Source organism: Mizuhopecten yessoensis, unplaced genomic scaffold, assembly GCF_002113885.1.
Source record: "Mizuhopecten yessoensis strain PY_sf001 unplaced genomic scaffold, ASM211388v2 scaffold7725, whole genome shotgun sequence".
Lineage (NCBI taxonomy): Eukaryota > Metazoa > Mollusca > Bivalvia > Pectinida > Pectinidae > Mizuhopecten > Mizuhopecten yessoensis.
Genome location: NW_018407191.1, coordinates 1,379,860 through 1,402,970, shown reverse-complemented (window position 1 = coordinate 1,402,970; position 23,111 = coordinate 1,379,860). Strand labels below are relative to the sequence as shown.

At 35.5% G+C, this 23,111-nt stretch overlaps 2 protein-coding genes across 2 annotated transcripts; one reads left to right on the top strand and one right to left on the bottom strand.

The window, feature by feature from the left end:
- The first annotated feature begins 65 nt into the window (after positions 1–65).
- LOC110454256 (dyslexia susceptibility 1 candidate gene 1 protein homolog) lies at positions 66–14,631 on the top strand. Its single transcript, XM_021503681.1, has 11 exons — positions 66–354; positions 1,873–2,023; positions 3,331–3,464; positions 4,690–4,800; positions 6,081–6,168; positions 6,843–6,976; positions 7,752–7,852; positions 8,947–9,027; positions 10,072–10,144; positions 11,424–11,529; positions 13,051–14,631. Exons 1-11 carry the CDS (start codon positions 232–234, stop codon positions 13,155–13,157), a joined length of 1,209 nt encoding a protein of 402 aa, XP_021359356.1. The 5' UTR covers positions 66–231; the 3' UTR covers positions 13,158–14,631.
- Positions 14,632–20,300: 5,669 nt separating this feature from the next.
- Positions 20,301–22,395, bottom strand: LOC110454229 (ficolin-1-like). Its single transcript, XM_021503637.1, has 4 exons — positions 22,279–22,395; positions 21,451–21,547; positions 20,965–21,126; positions 20,301–20,551 (listed from the first exon to the last, which is right to left on the bottom strand). Exons 1-4 carry the CDS (start codon positions 22,393–22,395, stop codon positions 20,301–20,303), a joined length of 627 nt encoding a protein of 208 aa, XP_021359312.1.
- Positions 22,396–23,111: the final 716 nt, after the last annotated feature.

The window sequence follows — 23,111 nt, the reverse complement described above, 5'->3', positions numbered from 1 at the left end:
GACTTGTAGGAACGGGCAAAATATCATCTTGATTTTAAGTGGTGGAATATATAGCTTTCTGTAATTTGATTGGTCAATTGATCCAACATGTCTGCCAATGTTCTGGCATGTTCCTGCGAGGACAGCGTCTTTTGCGAATAACTGCCATTCCAGTCTTATATCGGTGTATTATTTACATGTGATACAACACATCTTATCTTCATTTATCAAAAATTCGATAAAGGATCAGACATGCCGCTTGCTATTCGGGATTACACGTGGGACGAAACAGAAAACGCCGTGTTCATTACCGTTCCATTGAAAGGCGTGAAGTCTCATAATGTGAATATTTTCTCTACTGAAGAATATATAAAGGTAATAATTCCATGGCTGAAAAAGTTTGGTATTAAAGTTGTTTGATCTCCGATACCTGTAATCTGATTACCTGTATGCTATCTGTGCATGTACATATATCAGTCAGTTGTGTTTACTTCATGCATAGTTCAGCTGTAGAGGGTGTCTAAAAAAAATCATTAATTTTTGGACATTTGAGATTTCATATTTTCAGTGTTCTTGATTTTTTATGCGTTAGATCAGATTACTCATACTAGATTGATACTTCAAGAACAAAGTTATGTTGCTATACTTTAAATATAACATTTAGTTTAGCTGTTTAAGAACATTTTGAATAGAACTTTGTTATTGGCTGATTGGCAATCAATTACTCATTCAATACTATTCAATTATAGCCTTTGGCTGAGGTCGATACCTGGATTTATTAACCCAAGAAAAGATATATTAACCATGGACGCAGTATATATCTTTTCTCTGGTCGATTAATCCAGGTATTGACTGAAGTTAAAGGCTACAATTGTTTTATTATTTTACAAAAAAGTAATGTAAGCAATCTGGAAAAAAAAGCTTCGGAAGTGGGACGGTGCATTGTTTGGAGACACATCATAATTCTATTTTTAGAAACACCCAGTCCTTCAACAAAAACCACGCGCTCCAAGTCAATATTGTTTTTTAATCGATGGACACGTGATGCACTCCTAGCCAATCACTTGTCGGGAATAATATGAGAAAATAATAATCAATGTTATCTTCATGACCCATGTTATGTACCATACCTTTTTTCGAATATTCTTTTGTCCAATGTTTTGGTACTTAATATCTTAACCAATTATAATATGAAACCTTGGTATGCCTTAGGCCACAAAAAAAAAGATGTCTGTTTAGTGTTCCCGACCGACCCTAGCTTTTTACCCCCGACCCAAAACTTTTTGATGGAAAAAAAACAAAACTTTTGTTTTTAAAAAAACACAGCTGATTTTCGAATAATAGAAGGTTCCTTGCCTTTCAAAATGACTTCCAACTCCGTGTTGGCGCTAAATGTCATCATATGGAGCACAATTTGCCTCCAAATGAACCTTGTTTATGTAATTCTTTGTTTTACATACAATAGTAGGGTCATAATGACATGACCACACATACAGTACACAAAAATATACAAAAAACAAAAAGAATCCGACATACCTACCCTTGTTTTTTTGCCCATGCAACCCAAAACAGACTAATTTATTGTTTTGGCCTTACCTGACATATTTGCCAACTTTTTGAAATGTCCATGGATATCCTATGAATATAAGAATAGTTTAGCAAATTCACTGGTTGAAAATGCTCAATTTTAGGGTCTAAAATTTGGAGTCTCCCTCCTAAATAGGGAGAGTTGGCAAGTATGTCCCTGTACCTATAGGTATATATGGATTGATATTTAAAATCAAATTTTATTTTATTGAGGATGCTCCTGTTTCTAACTTTTCTTATTTAGACAGTGGGAGAGGATATTATTCAAAGCATGTGGCCTTCAATTCCAGTTTCATCTGATTTTAGGTGAGTTGCCCTCCGTATCTGTTTGAGTGCCTTCTCTTTGCTGAAGTGGATGACAGGAAGGGTGTAGCACAAGTTGGAAATGGAGCAGTTGTCTTCAAGATATTTAAAAAGGAACCGGGCATTTGGGGCCAGCTGTTTTCTGATGATTTTAGTAAGTATACACAGTACACTCAAAAACCAAATAAATATGAAGAACAATTGTTTACTTAGTATGTGTTCATTTACCTGTAAATTAATTTATTTTATTTGATATACACCTTTCTGATTCATATTCAGAGATAACAAGCAACACTTACAGTATTCAGGCTTGTAGTGATTATGATCATCTCATTGACGCCAAGAGGTTTAAATTGTATCCGAAATATTCAACCAATTGCAAATATTTATAAATAATAGTGATAATTTTTTCGTTGTAATTCTTAAATTTAAGAGTTTCTGAAATTCTAATGAAAAAAAATGATACAACTTTGGACTCTTCAGATTTCTGCTTGAATTTATCACTATAGTTGTGAATTATATATAAATATCATGTTTGCATCACAATATTAATTATTAATTATGATACCATTTTCATCAATTTATTTTCTGAAAGACTTTTTGATGAGTTAATAATGATCAGGTATTTTGTCACTTTTTTTAAACATTGATGTCATTTCTGGGACTTTTCCTGTTTGTGTTGTATCGGTGATGTCAAGAAAACCAAAATATCAACAATAACACAAAATGACCCTTGTGTTTTATTTACCAACCAGTTTTTCATCTTCGCTAGCCAAGTGTTCGCTTCGTATACACTCCACTACGTAAGTAGAGTATAAACAGAGCGAACACTTGGCTAGCGAAGATGAAAATGACATGGTAAATTACATCATGATTTCAAATAGAGTTCTCCATATCCGTTATGTCACTGAATGTATGCGTTGACTGAGACAATAACGTGTTTAAGATTATCCGTTGTGGAATCCAAGATTATTTTGGAGGGTAGATTAACCACTGAAAAACAGCATTCAACTATTTTATTTCAATATAAACCCCATTTGTGCGTTCAAATGTTGCTTGAAATCTGCTAAAAGATATGTTACAAAAAAAAGTAAAAAATATCATAGTATTTAATCTTTCTTTAAAATGTAATGTCTGGGGGTAGGTAAATGTTTGAATGAAATAACCCTTGTGTTTTATTTACCAACCAGTTTTTCAAGAGGGAAGAACTGCAGGACAAAATATAAAATAATATAAACGAATAAACGAAATACATAAAATGTCTGCTGCTTGACAAAATAATGTAGAATATCATAGCTAAACTGCTCTATGTAATGAATAAATAGAGATTGAGCAAATAGTAAAATGCAGGCAATTCTAGATCTACTGAAGAAATTGTTCGTGTTTTTTTTGTATACTGTAAAATTTATTATTTTTTCAAAGGAGAATATTATGTGATGAATATAGATTTTATTTACCCAGCAAACAAGGAGGTGATGAAGATGAAGCGAGAGGAAGCTCTAGTCAGAAGTCAGGCCAGAGCAGAGGAAGAAAAGTCAGAGAAAGATGAGAGGAAACGTACGGATGGAAAACTAGCTCTCAATGAAATGATGAGGGTAGGAGTAACTCCTTTTATATAACCATTTATTTTCTTTAATGAAATAAATTTAAAAAAATGTTTTTGACCTCAATAACATTTAAAAGTCCATCTCAAGCTCTTGATGTTAAAGATCCCTGTACCATGCACTGTCAAAAACTGTAATAAAGGAATTGGAAACTTTTTTACTGACATGAGCCCCCATCATCAGTTGGTGGGCTATTCAAATCACCCATCATTCACATCCTTGATACTCAAGGGGTTAGCTCACTTTCACTCTCTGCAACCCTAGAATATGTCAAAGCAAAATTGAAGGCACATGGCTAGGTATTTGATTGGTAAAAAAAACCTGACCAATTATTAGGCGCCTCTGTAGTCTTCAGTTCAAAGGCCTGTCCTTGAAGACTATAGAGGAACAACAATCAACTTCAAAGCCTGTCAATTTTACTGTTGAGCAACCAAGAGATTCTTTTGATGTACATCAGATGATCAAACTGAAGTCTTCTCATCTCATCCACAAGGTGGTGCACTATGCACTAAGCCTGCAATCATGACATATTTCAGGGATGCAGAGAGAGAAAGTGAGCATAATCCCTGGAGTATTGGGGATTATCACTTGTGGTCCATTGCCTGTTCATCTTTCATCCTAATACAATTCTTGTTATTGATATTACTCAAGAAGAATATTGTGCATGTTATATTTTGGGTCTGATTACATAAACAAGGTGGCTTCCAAGCAATCATATTTAACACATTTTTTTTCAAGATATTTTCATTTAAAGATGTAGAGGTGACTTAATTTTCAATCAAAGTATTGATAGTCACACGCATTTTTCGTTAATAGCATTTTCATTTGCTAGTATAATGGTAGCCAAGATTTTTAGGAAAAGTTAACATTATTTTTAATTAAGTTTCTAAAATCAGTAAAAAAAACCACATGCATATTTACAATTTTTTCATAATCATCAACTCATTCACCCCTACATTTTCAAAATGGACTTGCACAATCTTTGATTCGAAAACGTTCAAGTGTTCTTTAGGGGATAGAGGGTCAAACAAATAAAGTTGTTTAAAAGTTCCAACCTTCTTAAAATCCATGACATTCTTCAGACAAACGGGTGGTGACTTCAGGAACCTGTACGTTTTCATAGAACCCTGTTTTTTTTACCTATAGAAACATCTTATGGTCATTCAATGATTGTTTAGAACAAATGCTGAAAGTAAATGTTTATTTATTTTTGCAGTTAGAAGAACAAGAAAGGTCTAGAATTGAACAAGTAAAGCAAGATGAAATCAAGAAAGCTACAGATGACTTGGAGAGATGGAAAGATGAACAAAAACAGTTGGCAGAACAGGTAAAGTTGGTACCTTACACCAGAGACGTATAAAGCCACTGTGTGTTATATACGTCTCTGCTTACACCAGTAAATCTTTACATGTATATTGATGTAATTCGGTATAGCAGGTAAATTTAACAAAGCCTAAATGTGAATTAGTTTACCCCCTGTGACATATTTGGGAGGGGGTATACTAGAATCAGGTTATCCGTCTGTCTCTCTGTAGACCAATCTGATTAAAATCATGTTTCATGGCTTCGTTAACTTCGTACTACGCCATGTAACAGATGATTTTAATCAGATTTTCTGTAGACACAATCTTGTCCACACAACTCCTTCTACAGTTTTCTGAAAAAAATCATAAAAACTCCTCTGAAGTGGTCAACACAATCTGAAGTTGTGCACCTGCAATTAAAATTTTGATCTGGCCATTTTGTTTGGGAGTTGTCCCCCTTTTTCTGATACTCTTACATATGGACTTTATAAATATACGTATGTATATTTGTCTGAAGCACTCCTACTTACCGTCTCCTACAATATTTTTGTACACATGGTACACGACATCAGTACCTTCTGTAGTTTTGCACTGGTGATTTATTTTGGATTTCCACTACTTCTAAAGGAGTTATGCCCCTTCTCTGGTTTTTCTTCTATACATTTTCTCCAAAGTAGTCCATACTTGCCAACCCTCTCTTTTTAGGTAGGAGACTCTCTAATTTGGAACCTTAGATTCAGGGTTTCAACCAGTGAATTTGCTAAACTATTCCTATATTCTCAGATCTAATGATTACATCTGAGAGAACAACTTAAAATTTGCCATTTTAAAGGGTTATTTTGTCTCTAGGGGGTACATACACACATTTTATTTACAATGTATGTTTTAATTTTGAGCATGTGAAATCTCCCCCATGGAAATTTCAAAAGATTTGGCAATTACGAAGTACTGCTACTTCCCTCTTGATCAATATTTATGAAGCTTTGTTCTCATGATCAATACCCTTGTTGGTTGTTCACCTGAAGTAGTGAGGTGGACGTAAAACCAATCAATCAATCAATCAATCAAGTTCATCTCTGATTTATCTCCTTTTTTTCCATCATCTTGACAGCAGTTATGCCCCCTTTCTGGTTTCCATTTATAGATTTTGTTGAAATCAAATCCTGATCTATTAACTCTTAAATGAAAATTGATGTAACAGATTTTCTTCAGAGGGGATGGAGGGGAGTTTAGCTAGCCTGTGGTTCACAATGCTAGTAGTTTTTGAATTGTATAAATACTTAACATGACCATCTGTCTATAGGAGAAACAGAGAATCATCGAGGAGCAGAAAGCTGCAGATGCAGTACTCCGAGAGGAACGTAAGAAAAATGAAAGGAAGAATAGGAAGAGTGAGTATAATTTTTCACATGGCTTTTAAGACACGTTTGAACTATGTTGTGCATTTGACCCTGTCTATGACAAAATGTTCCTAGAACTTCTTATTGAAGAATTCCTTTACATTTTTTAAACACAAATCACTATTGAGTTAGTAGTGAAATCCCCTATTTCCAAAACATTTTCTTCTGGTTGGTAAATATATATTGCATAAAGGTTCATATAGCACAACCAGTGAAATATTTCTGTCTTAATGTTTTGATGACTTTTATGTTATTATGCACTCTGTCACTTTCATCAGACATCATACATTTTACAAACATGATTCAATGATTATCAAAGTATTTAACAGCCGACAAAGCCAACCTTATAAAGATACTCAGTATTTTACTATAGTGAAAACAGAGGGCAATTTGAAATAGAAATATAATGTAAACTTAGTTTGAAAGTATCTCTAAGATTCGTAGACTTTATTTTACTTACCATATTCATCCTGCAATAAGCCCAGGGGATAGAGACAATCTCTTATTGAAAGTAGGGAGATGGGCAAAGAAAACACCTTTTTTGGCATTTCTTCCTAACTGTAATATATTGGTGGGCTTATTACCAAGCATGGGCTAATTGCAGGATAAATACGATAATTTAATCAGACATACCCTCATTTTAACTGATTTTATTTCTGATGCAGACAAGAGTGCCATGATATTTGAGGAGACAGCAGGTGGGATACCCAAGAGAGAGGTGGGGAAGATTGAAGTGTCCTTCACGGCTCGAGTGTTCCCGACGCCAGTTAGGGAATCACAGACACCGCAGGAGGACGAGGTACATCAGCTTGTCTATTTACTGACTTCCTTGTAAACTATTTACAGTTTTTACTGCCTCTAAATGAACCAACAACTTCAGAATATTGTTACCAATTTACAGACTATGGAACTGTTTGTTGACTTGCATACATGGTTGTTTCAAATAATTTTGTACCTGATGTAGCACCATCTTTTATAACTTTCTCACATGCAAACAAAAGAGCCAAGTTTTACTACGATATTTTTCAATTATAGCCTTTGGCTGAGGTCGATACCTGGATTTATCGACCCGAGAAAGATATATTGACCGAGGATGCTGTCCGAGGTCAATATATCTTTTCTCGGGTCAATAAATCCAGGTATTAACCGAAGATAAAGGCTACAATTGTTTTATTATTTTCAAAACAGTAATGTTAGCAATCTGAAAGAAAAACATAGCAAAAAGCTGCGGAAGCGGGATGATGCGTTCGTTTGGAGACACATCATAATTCTATTTTTAGAAACACCCAGTCCTTCAACAAAAATCACGCGCTCCAAGTCAATATGGGTTTTTATTGGTGGACACGTGATTCACTTCTTGCCAATCACTTGTTGGGAATAATATGAAAAAATAATGATACGTATTATAACATTTCAATAAAGATTAATTGTTATCATGAATTATAAGAATAAACCATTTAAATATCCCCATATAATTACATATATCTAAAACTGATGACAAAGTGAAACTCAATTTCGTAAAAGTGTTAATGAGAATTTTTTCCTGAATTTTCAATTTTCATTTTTTTTAACAGTGGCTAAAGAAACAAGCAGAGTCAAGAAAGATCTTGGAATTACAAGATAAAGATTTAACGGAGGAAGAGAGAAATCCCATGTTTCTACGTGATAAGGGAAAGTAAGTTATTTTCAGTTTGCAAAAAGAATTAGCAACATATCAAGTGAAACGTATGAAAGAATTGTTCCCAAAAGTGCTAAAAGGAAAACTTTGATATCCATTGCAAGAAGAGGAGGTGGAAAATATAAGGCCAAACAAAAAATATTTTCCGGTTCCGGTCACCCTACCTACACTAATTTTTTGTGTCTATCCTAAACTTTTTAAGGCAATTTTCAAAGAAGGACAGTTAAAGTCAAGATCACTTTCCCATATAAACCAATAAAATTATTTGTTAAAATAAAATGTGTTACCTACCTACCCTAGGTTGTTCCCACATGTTACAGGAAACACATGTATTTCTATGTTTGGCCTAACAAGTGGCATTTTTGTTGGGATTTTTACTGTATAAACAAACAAAGTTATTTTACTTGGTTTGATACAGTGTAATCCCTGTATTCAAGTTTCCTTCAAAATCTTGAGCACCTAACCTAGTCAGTGCACTGGTCTATAAATTGTTTTAATTTCAACAGATGAAACAGTTTTATTATGAATACAATTGAAGGTGTACAATTTAATAATTCTAGAGTACATGCTCTATCTCACAGGCAGATTTTTTAAAAATTCTACTAGACCAACATATATATATTTTATGATAAATTTTGAAAATTCCCACAGCATGATATAAAATCTACTAGCACAATGGCATGATGAAGAAATGGCATAGTGCCTTATGTACAGATGCCTGTTATATTTGGGTGAAAATTTACGACATTTTACACCCTTGACAATATTCAGGATGTATGAAAACAATGAAACAATACATTTCTGTGCCTTTTGTACAGATGTATTTTATATTTGGGTGAAATTGTACAGCATTATCATTGTTCAGGATATTAAAACCTAATAGATCATACACCCTGAGAGTTTAACCCAGTTTCCTGCTCACAGTAAGAACAGATGTGGTTTTCATCTGTATCTGGACATACTACTTTGTATACCCGCACACAAGTTGTTTTATAAGACACTGCAGTAACTACTTTGTCCTTCCATGTGTCAAATGTAATATTTTTTAGTAGAAAAAAAATCAATATATTGTGTTTTCTCTTTTTTTTCAGTGGATTTTTCCAGGCCGGGAACTTCCAGAGTGCCATCAATGCATATACACATGCTCTCCGACTGAATCCCAAAATGCATGGGTATCCTTTTATTGGTCAAACATATGCATACTGTTACCTATCTAAACGTTAATTCTTAAATGGTCCTATTTCAAGTGTATTCTGATCAATATTGCAATGAGGACACATATGGAGATTTTAACTCATTCACCCCTGAAGACACAGTTGAACTCCTCCAATTCAAAAGTTGGAATAGTTCATTATGAAATGTTTGGGGGTGAATGAGTTAAGGACCAATAATTTACTCTGACCCATACATATTTTTAGAAAAACCCGGACACAAATGAAAGTGTTTCCAGGATATAATGGTATGAGAAAAACTTACAATAACACGACACCGATAGTGCAATAACAACACTATCTATAGCAAATTTATAGAAAACTTACACAGGTAAGTAAAAAACATATTTGGAAATAGGAGGAAAAAACTATGGTATATAGTAGATACTAGTAAGTATACCTGAAATTTGAAAAAGCGTGTTAAACATTTATAGCAAGTCTGTGGAATAATTGTTCGTTCTGCGAGTTGGTATTGGTTGTTGGTGACAAGATTTCAATTGTAAAGTCATTTAAAGACTTTTCCATGGACTTTGGATTATGACGTCATAATGAAACATTGTCATCAGATTGTGATGTAATAGAAGTTAATGTCATATTTGAGTGCACCCTTGTGAGATACACATTTCTCTTACCCAGGACAGGTGAATCCGCACTTTTACTGGTTAGAGATATCCTTGTCTCACCCTAGGGTTGAGGCGGCAGGGATTCCCTTTATTTTATAACAATGGTATGACGTCACGTCAACAATTTATCAATGTCACATCAACCCTGAATTTGTATATGATACACAATGGGAGAACAGGGTAAGAGAAAAAGAAAGTTTCACCCCCTTGGGGTCGAGAGATTCTATTAATCCCATATGAGCAATCTGTATTTGTTATCTTTTCTGGAATTTGTTTAGTCAATCTGTTATACACACACACACACACACACACACGTACGTATCTATAAATACTTGGATTTGAACTGGTTTGACCTATACCACCACCCTTAACTTTAAAATAGCTTGTACTCAAATCGTGCAGCTTGTCATCTTAAATTGAGAAACTACTTCAAATGTATAGAGGACTGCAGCAAGGTATGTACATTTTATATTATGATTATAAATGTAATATTTTGGTGGCATTGTAATCAGCGGCTCCATCAATAAGTGGCATCATGATTAGTGGCTTCATCAATTTTAGCCGCATTATAATCTTGAGCTCCGGGCATCAACTGCTGTGTCATTTGTACTTATAAAGTAAACATCCTTGATAAGAGTAACACTCAGAGCTGAGGCTGTTAACCAAAGACCCAATCAATAACTGCTCAACACATTTTAGTGGCAACCAGTGGTGTCATCAGTTCTATTATGAATGCATGCATATCTGTCGAAAAAGTATTTAAACATTTATCAACTTTGTGCAAATAGGTGTTCAAGTTTTGTTTTTCAATGTGACAATTTTTTTAATTATTATCTAGACATAACATGCAAAGACTTTATCGATAGCATTGGTTGAAGAATATATAATAAAAATATCTGTATAAATGTATGCGTTTTATACGTAGACTTGACTGCTAGATGATTTTCATGTAAAAGACACACCAACAAGCTCTATCAAGATATAAATACAGAGATTGATACATCCCCAATAAATAAATAAGTTGATTATTTGCCAAAAATTGCCTGTTGACAGTTTTTTAGCTCACCTGCCCGAAGGGCAAGTGAGCTTATGTTATGGTGCGGAGTCCGTCGTCCGTCCGTCCGTCGTCCGTCGTCTGTCGTCAACTTTTTGCTTTAAACAAATTCTTTTCGGTAACCAAAAGGCCTAGGAAGATGATATTTGGCCAGTAGCATGCTGGGATCAAGGGCTACCAAGTTTGTTCAAATAAATGACATTGATCAACTTTCAAGGTCACAGGGGTTGAAATATGTTAAAATCTTCAAACAACTTCTTCTCAATAACCAAAAGGCCCAGGGTACTGATATTGGGCCTGTAGCATGCTGGGATGAAGGACTATCAAGTTTGTTCAACTGAATGACCTTGACCAACTTTCAAGGTCACAGGGGTCAAATGTCGTAAAATCTTCAAGCGACTTCTTTTCAATAAGCAAAAGGGCCAGGGTACTGAAATTGGGCCTGTAGCATGCTGGAATGAAGGACTACCATGTTAGATCAAATGAATGACCTTGATCCACTTTCAACCTTATGTTCCTTGTTCGACAGTCAAGGTCAGAGGCGTCATATGTTTAAATCTTTTAATAGGTTCTTATGAAATCTTAAGATTACAAGTGTTAGATTAATAACAGGTGAGCGATGCAGGCCCATTGGGCCTCTTGTTTTATTATAATGATGATTGTCTGTCTGTGTGAAACAGGCTATGGACCTACTGCTGCCACCCGTACCACAGAATGCTGCCAGTCGTGTGAAGGCCCTCGTCAGGAAGGGTACGGCCTTCTGTGAGCTCGAGATGTATGTGGAAGGTGAGTGATACATAGAACCTTCTGTTACCTAACTCATTGTTATTTGTTTGTTTATTTGTGTTTATGTCCATTAAAAGCTATGGTCATTAAAGGACGTGCAAGGTTTCAGTTGTACCGAAAACCAGGGTACCTGGAGAATAAAACTACCAATCTGGCGACTTCCCCATGTAGGTCTCGAACCTGCGACCCAGTGCTGGAGGGCTAGTGATCATAGACAGTCAGATGCCTTAATAACTCTGCCACTGCAGCCCCCTCATTGTTCATACTATTTTGATAACAAATACAATGTTTTTCATGAGGAACAGATGCTGTTTGTTTAATTTGGCAGCTACAGTATAACAGATAATTTTTTGCCCCAGGTCGGTTTTAGCCCTTCATCTAAAAATCAGTATTTTCCCCATGGTAAATGCCCTTCATATGTTTGTTTGTGGTATTTGCTACCTGGGTTGCAGGTTTTAGGCCTACGTGGGGCAGTCACTATGTACAGGCAGCAGGTTCTTCTGTAGGTACTCTGGCTTTCCTCCACTACCAAAACCTGGCACGTCTTTAAATGACCATCAAAAGCTGTTAATAGGACGTAAAACACAAACAGCAGTTTTTGCTATTGTAACTATATGGTATGCTGTGTACTACTATTCACTGTCAAGGTGGAGGACAAAAAAAGCGAAAGTAAAATTTCGGCAAACATTTCCTGGTATGCAGTATATGTAAAGCAAAGCCTGGTCCTGTTACCTTCAGTTGAAGCTAAATGGGTTTGCTGTATTACTCAGATACTCAGGGAAAGAAAAAAGGCAATATGTCTGCCAAAAACCTGGCAGGATTGTCATCAGACCTCTTCATTAATGGTGTCTGGATTATTGCTGTTCATGATGGGTTTCATGATCTGTGTGGAATTCAAGTTGTTGAGAGTTGAACCCCTCGCACACCCTTATCTGAGGCACAGGACTCTATAGATTCATGAAAAAATATTAAAACTTTTATGTAAATATCTTACCTTGGAAAATATGGTATTTATTTGCTACTGATACTTTTTGCAATATCTTGGACTTTTGTGATAAAAGATAATTAAACAGTTGTTCTCCATATATAGTTGTTTCTTTGATGTTCTGAATTTTCATTGTAATAATTAATTAGTAAGAACACAACAAAAAGAAGCAAAAATAAAATCTATCAAACATATTTTTTCCTTTGGGCCTGGCAAATACATTACCCCTAGTTCTAACTACAAATGTGCGAAATCTGTAACTGAAAAAAAGCAACTTTTCAAAGTAAATATTAGATTGATTACATTTATTATAAATTTACTGATTCAGCAGAAATTTTATTGAATTCCTTTACCAGTGTTTTTAATGAGCTAATTTATATACAGCACTATACTGCATCCTTGTTATCCAAAGTATATTTCACTGAAGGAAAACATTGGTGAGCTTATATTTGATTGCACTGATAAATTGATGTACCATTGAGTTAATAGTTTAATTTGATATAAGTATATTTGATAATTATGTATCTGCTTTGTAGGACTACAAGACTACGAGGCTGCTATGAAAATAGATCCCAACAACGAACAGTTGAAGTCAGATGCTGAAAGAATACGACAAGTGATCCAGAGCAGTTCTGGCAGTTGATGATATTCAGGATCTAATAGGAAAACCAAATATAAATTTTATGATGTTTTGCAGCTTGACATCCTGCAAAAATAGCAAACTGAAAGATTTTAAGACTAAACTATCATCCGGAGTAAGTGTCATGCTGAAGGTGAGACATTGTCCTTGTTGAGAAGACTTAAGTTCTGGATAAACACCCAACTTGCCAGTGAAAATCGTGGCCAAGGACAATTGTTTTCATTAAACAAAACAGTTTCAAAGACATGTGAAGTTTTTACAATAAAACCATGCAATGAAATTTCCCTGATCAAGAGATTATCAAATTGACAATGTGACATCATTTGCACGACTATTAGCTTAGAATTCATATATATTTGGCAGAATTAACGGAAAAGATGCTTTTTAAGTTGTTTTAAATGCTCTGTTCCTTTAAAGCAAAATCTTGTGCAATGAATCCTGTTTTCATGAGTATCATATTTGACAGGAAGTAAGCCCCAACCCATAGAGAAAAAAAGATAGACAAAAAAGTAAGCCTCAGTTAGTAATGACGAGATCACAATAGTAGTCAAATGACATTTAGATGGGGCTTTCAGTTCATATATATCATTGTCATCCGGTTGTGACGTCATGATAGTAAAGGTGTGCTCTCTATGGGAAATGAGTATGTTACATATGTTTAGGTGTGGGAAAATTATCTCCTGAATCTTACTCTTGCCAGCTCCAAGTAGAAGTGCAAAGAAAACATAGACTATACCATTGAATGTAACTCAAATTCATACCTCAACTTCTTATTCCTGATTGAGGAAACTGCTCCAGAGCAGAAAGGTGTATTTCTAAATCAATGATTAGAATAATGTTTTGGGAAACAGTGGTTCCTTACAAGTAGTGGGTGGTTGCCAGTTGCCATGGTATCACAAACTATTGCTTTGTGTCAGGTTTAAATAGTTGGTGGTATCAACACTTTAAGTTATATTTACTAAAAACTGTTGCCAGTATTTGTAGTCGATTTAGTGATAGGGGGCGGGCTTATTAAAGGAGAGTAACATAGAATTTGTTGACATTTCTACATAAATGCAATAGATATGGTGGGCTTATTACCAGGCATGGGCTTATTTCCCACGAAATGTGAAATGATAAATGAAATAGTCAAACCTGTATAAGGATACCACTCTTACTAAGAAATCAAAAAATGGTCTCTTAACGCATTTTATTTTTCTGAATACAAGTTCAGTTCATGATTGTATCACTGTTATTGGGAACATTTGAGGTGGTAACTTAACACAGGTGGTCTCTTTATACAGGTAGTCACATGATCAATTGTGACTGGATATGATATTTAAATAGGAAAGGCATTAAAGCTGTGGATGAGATGTTAATGGTTAACTCATTCACCCCTACATAATTAAACTGGACTTCCCCAGCCTTTAATTTGGTAAGGTTCAAGAGTGACTTTAGGGGTGAATGGGTCAATAAGGCCAACATTTTTGTTTTGATCAAATTAATCAGATCTTAATTTTACAACAATGGAAAAAAATGAAAAATGAAGATTTCCTTATTTATTTTTTTGTCTTTCGTATTGCTGATTTCTTATTTTGTCAATTTCATTTGAATTGTTTTACGAAAAATCCACAAGAATGTTTTGGTGAAAATCTGATCCACAGAATGAAGGAAAGTTCAAAATTTGTAAAACTAAGCCTAAAAGTGTGCCTTGTGTGTTAGGGAGAGTGTGGATGTGTTATTTAGTATACCAGTGTTACTTTCTGTTTTCAAACATTACCATGGCAAAATAAGCTGCATTCCGTCCAATATCATGATGTTTTTACTACCTAAATACACTTATCTACATGAAACATTCATTTTCATATTTATGTATTTATTGAATGCTACTGAAAACACATTCCATGCTATTATAAGAAAATTGAATGTGAAATAAAATGAAAATGTAAATGGTTGTCAGCCTTACTGTTATCAATAGAAATGGTTGTCATTCTTGCAGATTTCCTATAATGGACGATGATGCTCATCTTTCTATGCTCAGCAATTATGGTTATGTGATGGTGATATCAAACGTTTCAAAGTGATTACCCAATGGCGAAGTCGCCAAGGGTGGGGTCGCACCTTTGAGTCAATCCCAGTAGCATCTGTGTAGTTATCTATTTTCTTTCATGCTCAGCAACAATTATATATATATATTGTGATAATGAAGTTATTTCAACAACTTCCGTGTTATGACCTTTTGTACAATTTTGAATCCCCACTATCTGAAGATACTTTCGACCAAATATTGTTTATATCTTCATCATATAAATCGCTTAAAACGATATTACAAAATGATCCCTTTTTTGGTTCTTTTTATTTTTTGCTTTTTTTTCACTCATTGTCATCACCTTAAGCTGCTTCCAACCAAATATGGTTGATATCCAACTCATAGTTCGAAAAGGAAAGACGCTAAAGCAGCATGGCCAAAATACACGCCCCGCCCCTCAGCCACTCCATTTGTGCAATTCTGAATCCCAATCTCATACCCATTTTTCCAGTTTTTGGTTAAATTTCGTTATGCGATTAAGAAGAAGTCGTTAGAAGATATTATTGACGAACAAATGACGCTGCAGTGTGGCATAAGCTCACTATGGACCTAAAGAGCAGCTGAGCTAACATGTCAATAGCAACGACCTGTAACGGCGCATACTATGCCAATCTCTGGTGACGGAACTTAACAAGTCAGTTACATTAACATTTGTTGGATCTGAACACGTCAACATCGAATCAACGTCTAATGCTGATACGCAGATGAATTCAACCAAATTTCCAAACAGAAAAACAAAACAAAAACACTGCTTGCATACACTTGTCCCCCTACCATGACCCTGCCTCGTACCCGCTCTTGAATGAATCCACTGAGGACAAGGGCTAGCTACGCCTCTGACCATGCTTACTGTGTCAAACTCGAGCTCTACAGCCAATGATCCGCGATTCCCAAGGACCGGTACGGAACTCGACAGGTGCCAATCCCAACAAACGGTGACGGATCTCCAATTTCCAATCCCCAACAAAGGACGATTGAACGCTACATTCCAATCACTAGGACCAGTGACTGGGCTTTTTTTTATGTCAATCTCCACATCCGCTGACATCGTAAGGTATCCGTATCCGTACAACCAGTAAGGACACTTAACAAGTCGACCCCATCATCCTGGGAATGGGTCGGATCTCAGCCAAACATTATCTTCAAATGTGACAAATTATCTGATTATATCAAAGTTATGGTAACGTTTTTCTGCAATTGAGTTGCCGACTTGCGACTTAATGGTGTCGACATTATCTCTGAATTACAAAGGTAAATTAGCGCACCACATGGTATGATACTATAGAGGTGGACACACGGAAATAGCCCCTCATATTCCTTGTGTTGAACCGGATCCTGTGANTAACCATGGGTCCCAGGATGTTGATACTTTGCAAGTTGCATCCTGAGATAAAAGGCTATAAAATTTGTTTAACATAATGACTTTGTTCGACTTTCAATCACAGGTTCTTTTGAATGAATTTTAATCATAAATACTGATATTTTATTTTGCCTGTAGCTTTATTTTAGATCACTTTTAAGGTTACAAGTGTGAGATTTATACCAGGTGAGCGATGCAGGCCCATTGGGCCTCTTGTTGTAATTAGATTATAACTTATCAAATTCCTCTTCAGTCGTACTAACGTCTTTATGCATAAAAAGTGTATTAGTAGTTTCCTTTTACATTGAGCTGCCACTCTTTCACATCCCAAACTTATAAGGGCCATTACGGGAGAGAGACATTGAATAATTGATCAATATTACACACATATGACTGATTAATTGATAAATCGGATGTTAACGCACCGTCGGCACATAAAGTTAAACAGAGAATTCACTTTACCAAATTATCAATTTGGTGTCTTGAAGACAATGCAAGAAAAGAAGAAACACATTAAACTCAATTTCTGTCGTTTTACCGCTTTATATAGAGCCATACATGTAGACGAAGACAACAAACTAAACAGTCAACAAAGAGGGGTAAACATAACATCTTTGATGAAATTATAAAGGCGTACACCAGGGTGCCAACTTAAGTGGTTTGAAATGCTAGACTATTTGTGTAAGATAAAATTTAAACTTTTATGATGTTTGTTCAATCATTGTAAAAGCTGAATGCGAAACTCCTTAAATTAACTTCTTGTTGACATTCCTTGCCGTTAATCATATTAACATACTCTAAAATTATAAGCGCTATTTGGAAGTATTGATACACGGAAAGATAGTTTAATTGTTCTTTGAACTTTTCGAACGCAAAGTCCAGACAATAGCTGCTTCAAACACCGTTTTTTTTCCAAGTTGTATACTCTGAAGAAAACGCTAAAAAAACAAATACTTTATGATGATAGTTTATTTAATTTCGTAATTACTGAAGAGTATAAGAAACATAGCGGAACACTTTATACATCACCACAGTAAAGGTATGGAAGAAACACAAATCAACAGTAAATATAAAAAAAGATATTGACATATCCGAAAATTTAAGGATTCCCATACCACTGCCAAAACTGTAACTATGCATGCATTGGAAACCTTTTCCCGACATGATTATAGTTTTGATAAATCATTTTAAAGAAAACCATAACTTTGTGGAACTTTGAATATAATAAAGCTTAAATATAAACTTTAAAAAACCAACAATATTAATACAAAAAAAAGAGTTCCGAGTCAGTGTAAAAATGTAACTGTGCCATACCAGGATTCGAACCCTGGACCTCGGATCATCAAACTGTCGCTCTAATCTACCTAGTTTCCTGGTTAACTGTAGTACAGTACCACAGCCCAGTCACACTATAGTTATAACAAATACGAAATTCAGAAGTTGAGGTTACTCAAGTACAAAGCAATTATACAATAGAATTCTCCTTTTTTGTGTGTTTTGCCTTCAGTGGGGCAGGAATCCTTCACATATTGCTATCGTCAAAGTCAACACAGTAACTACACAGCTATCAATTCTGTTATCTGACTACGGTGTCGTGCACACGCATATCTATTTTTTTAATTTTCTGCAGGAACTTACTGAACGATGCAATAATAAAACTTGAGCAGGATACACTATACAACACCAATGGGAAATAGTAATACAATACATCATAAAAACATTATAATGGTATATACAGCACACAATTTTCTGCAAATCTACAGCAGTTGAATTTACGACAAATCGTTCCCGTGACTATGTAGAATATGACGTCTGGCAGAAACTGTTAGGAAAAGCGTCTCATTGACAGACCGACCACATTGATGTATGGTGTGATGAAACGTTTTAATCTATGCAAAACATGTTATACTTCACTCACTCAAAGTCGGAAATCAATTTGACGGTAAAGACTTAAAGGATAGTTCAAAGGAGGAATCTCTCTACACCTGAGCTCAGCTCTTGGAGTAAATGAGATAAAACTATAGGGACGCAATTGAAGAAACAAATACGGTTATGTTTAGACTTGGCAGGAGAAATAAATTTACTGGTGGTTTGTGTCTACAGAAGTCCAAGTGGTTATTAAAACAATAAAAAAAATGGTTAATTAGAAGATGCAGGCATCCTAATGATAAGCTTCTCTCATCAGCTGATATCAGGTGGTATAGAACTGGACAATTTTCACATTTCAGGAAGGTGTTACAGTCTCGTACTTGTTTCAAACAGTATATAATATAAACTTTATTTATTTTACAACAATTATGAAACAAGTTATTTCAACTTATATTAATCACGGGTTTTTTTACCCGAATATTAGCGCGGAGGTGCATGTCGTAATGTCGGAAGAAACCGGAGTACCCGGAGAAAACCCACGTGACCGGACAGGTGACCTTATACCTTTTCACTATCGGAGAATCGAACCCTGGCCGCCTTGGTGAAAGGTGGTTGCGTTATACACTGCTCCACCCGACTACCAAACAAGTAATGGAACCAACAAGGATAAAGATCAGGAAAACTACATGACCTTATCCATACAAATGAAGATAATATGGCAGAGTCTCTGAAAGTCGAAAATGTCATCATTCATGTTTGGTGTTAAATTGTATTGAGAGACAAATGGACCAGCATGCACATGTATATAGACTTGGCATGTTTTAATAAACAATACAATTTGTTGAAATGGAAACTAACATGTACAACTAGAAAACGATAAATTATTAACACTAGTTGAGAGGGCTATGAACAAACACACGCCATGAACAAACACAAGCCATTGATAAGGAGCTGAAAACGGTACAAAAAGGCAGTAAAAACATAGATGTCGAAAAGGTTTATGGAAATCTGTTCCAAACAGAGCGGGATACCGGTATCACAGGTTAAGGAACAAGGTAAAACCGTGGAAAAGAAAATCAATCAAAGATTTCAAACAAAGCATAGCAAAAGGATGTGGAAAAATCTGTAAGGATTTCGTATCTAAAACTAACACAAAATTAAGAATATCACATATGTGTGTTTAAGACAGCAACAACAAAAAATGTTGCCGAAAGTGATGGTCGACTTCCATAGTGGTGTCTACACCCATGAACCAAATGGTCAAATACCTCATCTGCCAATAGATTGGTTTGGTTTAGTATTATCAACAAATATGGTCATTTAAGGGCGGCCTCCCCTGAGTGCAAGATGCCTGCGTGTAGTGTATGCGTGTGTGTTTTGGGAGGCTGCGATATGTTCGTGTTTGTCCCCTTGTGATAGCGCGGAACTGAGACCAACTTTATAGTGCCACCTCACTGAAACATCCTGCCGACACTACTAAATTGCTGAGCGTTAAGCAGGAGTATAAACTACCATTTTTACAGGCATGGCTCATCAGAAATGTGCATAGACAGGGACACCACTTAAAAAGACAGATCTAAGATCCAGTCAAAATTCAATGTCCACAAATATCAAGGGATATAGAACGTATAAACAATGTACGTATAATATAAACGCGTCGCAACGTTTCAAGATCGACTGGACCCTTTGTCAAGCTATACCTATAGTAAAACTTTGATGTTACATATTTCTAAACTGATGAATCTTCTTGAATATATAGAATATATTTAATTTTGAATTGTATTTAAAACTTCGACAGATTTTTGTTTTTGCAGAATAGCCGTTGCCGAAATTTCACTTGGATCTATGTCTATTGTATCATCATCATGCTTGTCTTCAGAGGAGCACGAAGACGACCATGGGGGAACTTATACCAGAACATTGATTCAGTGTCAGGGCTGCCATAGTCGACCCTGTAATCACCGTTCAGATTGACCTCGTAATATTCTCCATACCACCAGGAACCATGGAATATTTCAGCGCAGTTCAAGTAGCCAATACCATCGTTGTCACGATCAGGGGTGCTGAAGGATTGATCGTTATTGTAATACAAGGAATTATCTGAAAATAGGAAACACAAATAATGTTACCTTTCAGTCAATCTGATCAGTTCAACATTATATTTGCTTTGTTATCTTCGATAGATATCATCAATACAGGTTCAACTGCAGATAGTACTTGCATAGCATAGTAAGAACACTAATTATTGCTTATTTTGTTTCTAGCAAGAAATGTAATGTCATGAACACTAAGATCCATTATACATCATTTCTATATCAAACGAATCTCCTACGTCCCTAGAGTTATACACACGTTATAACTACTTTTTATAAGTGAGATGGCAGTCAAACGGAACTTACATAACGCCATTCATAATACAATGAATTTAGGAGAAAACCGAAAATGTAATCATGAATATTTAACATCTGCGTAGTGACTTAACGATATTTCAGCAGATTTGATACAAGACTTACGAATATTCCCGGAGAAGCCCTGCACAGTGAGTGTGTAATTGTGTTCTTCGTCGGACACATGGAACATCGAGTACTGGGCGAAGCCTTTTGTTCCGTCCCATAACTCTAGTTCAACACGTAGGCGCCTGTGTGTGTTTGTCAGGTGATGAAGATTGTCATTTCCTTTGAAACATATATGAGTGAAGAATACGACTTACAATTTCATATAAAATAAAACTATACCCCGTACTTTTAACAAACTAACGTATTTACAAAAACAAAAACAAAAAAACATTTAGGATACATTTAAGTTACTTAAATTCACCAAATTAAAAAATGTCATTATCTATTGTATGGGAGGCGCGTCACAATGTGATATTTTGAAGGCAAGAATTATATTACACACCCGAAAATTCTAACTTTGCATACCCTTCAAATATTTTGTATCATGGTTAACACGGTTAAAATCATGATGATTTTATGTCACTTTTGCGTAAGCGGCCTTACCGATCCAAAACTCTCCGTTTAGATCCCCAAATCCGTTCTTGTAGTCTGTCCAATTGCGATAGAAATCGACTCCTCCATCTACTCGTCTCTGGATCACCTATATTTTAATTGATTATACACAAACATGTTAACGTTAGCTAGTGTGGTTGTTTTTTTTTACATCACATGGATTTCTATAGCATTAACCCGATTGAAACGATTGTCCACTATTTTACTAGCATTTGCTATACTGAGTTATCAGGGGCGCAGCTAGTTACTACTTGAAAAGGAACGGGACCAGGGAAGGGCTCTGATGGGCTCCGGTGGTAAAATGAATAAATATAGATCTGTTTCGGGAACATTTTCCGGAGGGTAAATCGCACCAAGTAATTGCAAAATTGAGACATTCTATAATAAAATAATGTGCCCGCATACAGATTTTCTGAAGACATATTTAGTATACCACAAGCAATTTAGTTGATTCACCTGCGTACAGCTACTCGCCTGGTTAAGGGACATAAATATTGCATTTCCGACGACCATAATTTTTTTTTTTTGAAGGGAAAGCAATTTATCATTTTAATTTATAAATTACATTCTACACCAAATCTATATTATCTATTCATATATCAATGCAAATAGTGTTGGTCATCTAACATTATGTGTATACAGAGAGTATTTAATCGTTCATTGCTTGCTTACGAGTAATCATATGTATGTATATTAGCGGTCCAGTTAAGTATGCTTGCATTTGGAAAAAGGTTAATAAAGTTGAAAAAAACACCTTGTGTGTCCAATCACTTAATGAAATGGATATGTATAAACTACTAACTGTGGTGTCATACTTACCGTCCACGGCCCCCCGGCAGTGTCCATGTCACAGAATACGTTGATAACTTTGTTTGCCAGTGTTTTTATCCTATACACACCAGAAGGGGAGCCGACACCTACGTATGAACAGCTCATGTAGTCTGGAAAATTGATTCAACATTCATTTGTTACGATAGAAAGCGTAAATCCTCAAATTCCTCTCAAGATCCTCCTTTTAAAGAATACTATTTTATACGTTTATTGCTGTTACTGTAGGGAAACACGATCCTTTGATTTTTCAAAGTTAACCATGTTTCACGAGGACGAATAGTGAAATCTTATTAACCTCAGAGAAACATAGAATCGTGTTTTCCTACAGTAAGCGCAATACATATTATATTTTGCCGAAAAGATATATATATCAATCAAACATAATAACACAATAGTAGAGATGAGTCGGGTTGACGCGCTATTGTTGTCTGCTTCCGTCATTCGGATCTAGGTTGTGGTGGCTCTTCCAGATTTTCTAGAGAAGCTTCAAATGAGGAAAATATGACCGGGGAAACTCGAGCACGTGTGGGCCATATGGTGTTTTAGTTCCCCGTCGTGTGACCTGTATCATCGAATCAGACACGCTGTTTTAAAGGTGATGTATAATAATACCCTTTCATCCTCACTGTTTGACCCAGGTGCAGATTAAAAAATGCGACAAGTTGTATTTGTTTGCCTGCTAAATTAGAGGATTTTTTTGAACAGCGGCAAGCTTTTCTAGCGGACTGTTGGCGTTTCAATAGGAACAAGTCCTTCAATATTGCTTTCAAATATATCGAAGTTGTGCTGTCCTTTAATATGAAAGTTGATGGTGCAAATTA

What these genes read in the sequence shown, in the direction of transcription:
- LOC110454229 (XM_021503637.1), bottom strand. Translation starts at nt 22,395, where the DNA reads ATGAGCTGTTCATACGTAGGTGTCGGCTCCCCTTCTGGTGTGTATAGG. An exon ending in CTGCCGGGGGGCCGTGGACG is followed by an intron (nt 21,548 to 22,278) that starts GTAAGTATGACA and finishes ATTAAAATATAG; the next exon opens with GTGATCCAGAGACGAGTAGA. An exon ending in AAACGGAGAGTTTTGGATCG is followed by an intron (nt 21,127 to 21,450) that starts GTAAGGCCGCTT and finishes TATGTTTCAAAG; the next exon opens with GAAATGACAATCTTCATCAC.
- LOC110454256 (XM_021503681.1), top strand. Translation starts at nt 232, where the DNA reads ATGCCGCTTGCTATTCGGGATTACACGTGGGACGAAACAGAAAACGCC. An exon ending in TGAAAGGAAGAATAGGAAGA is followed by an intron (nt 6,169 to 6,842) that starts GTGAGTATAATT and finishes TTTCTGATGCAG; the next exon opens with ACAAGAGTGCCATGATATTT. An exon ending in CTGAATCCCAAAATGCATGG is followed by an intron (nt 9,028 to 10,071) that starts GTATCCTTTTAT and finishes ACTTTAAAATAG; the next exon opens with CTTGTACTCAAATCGTGCAG.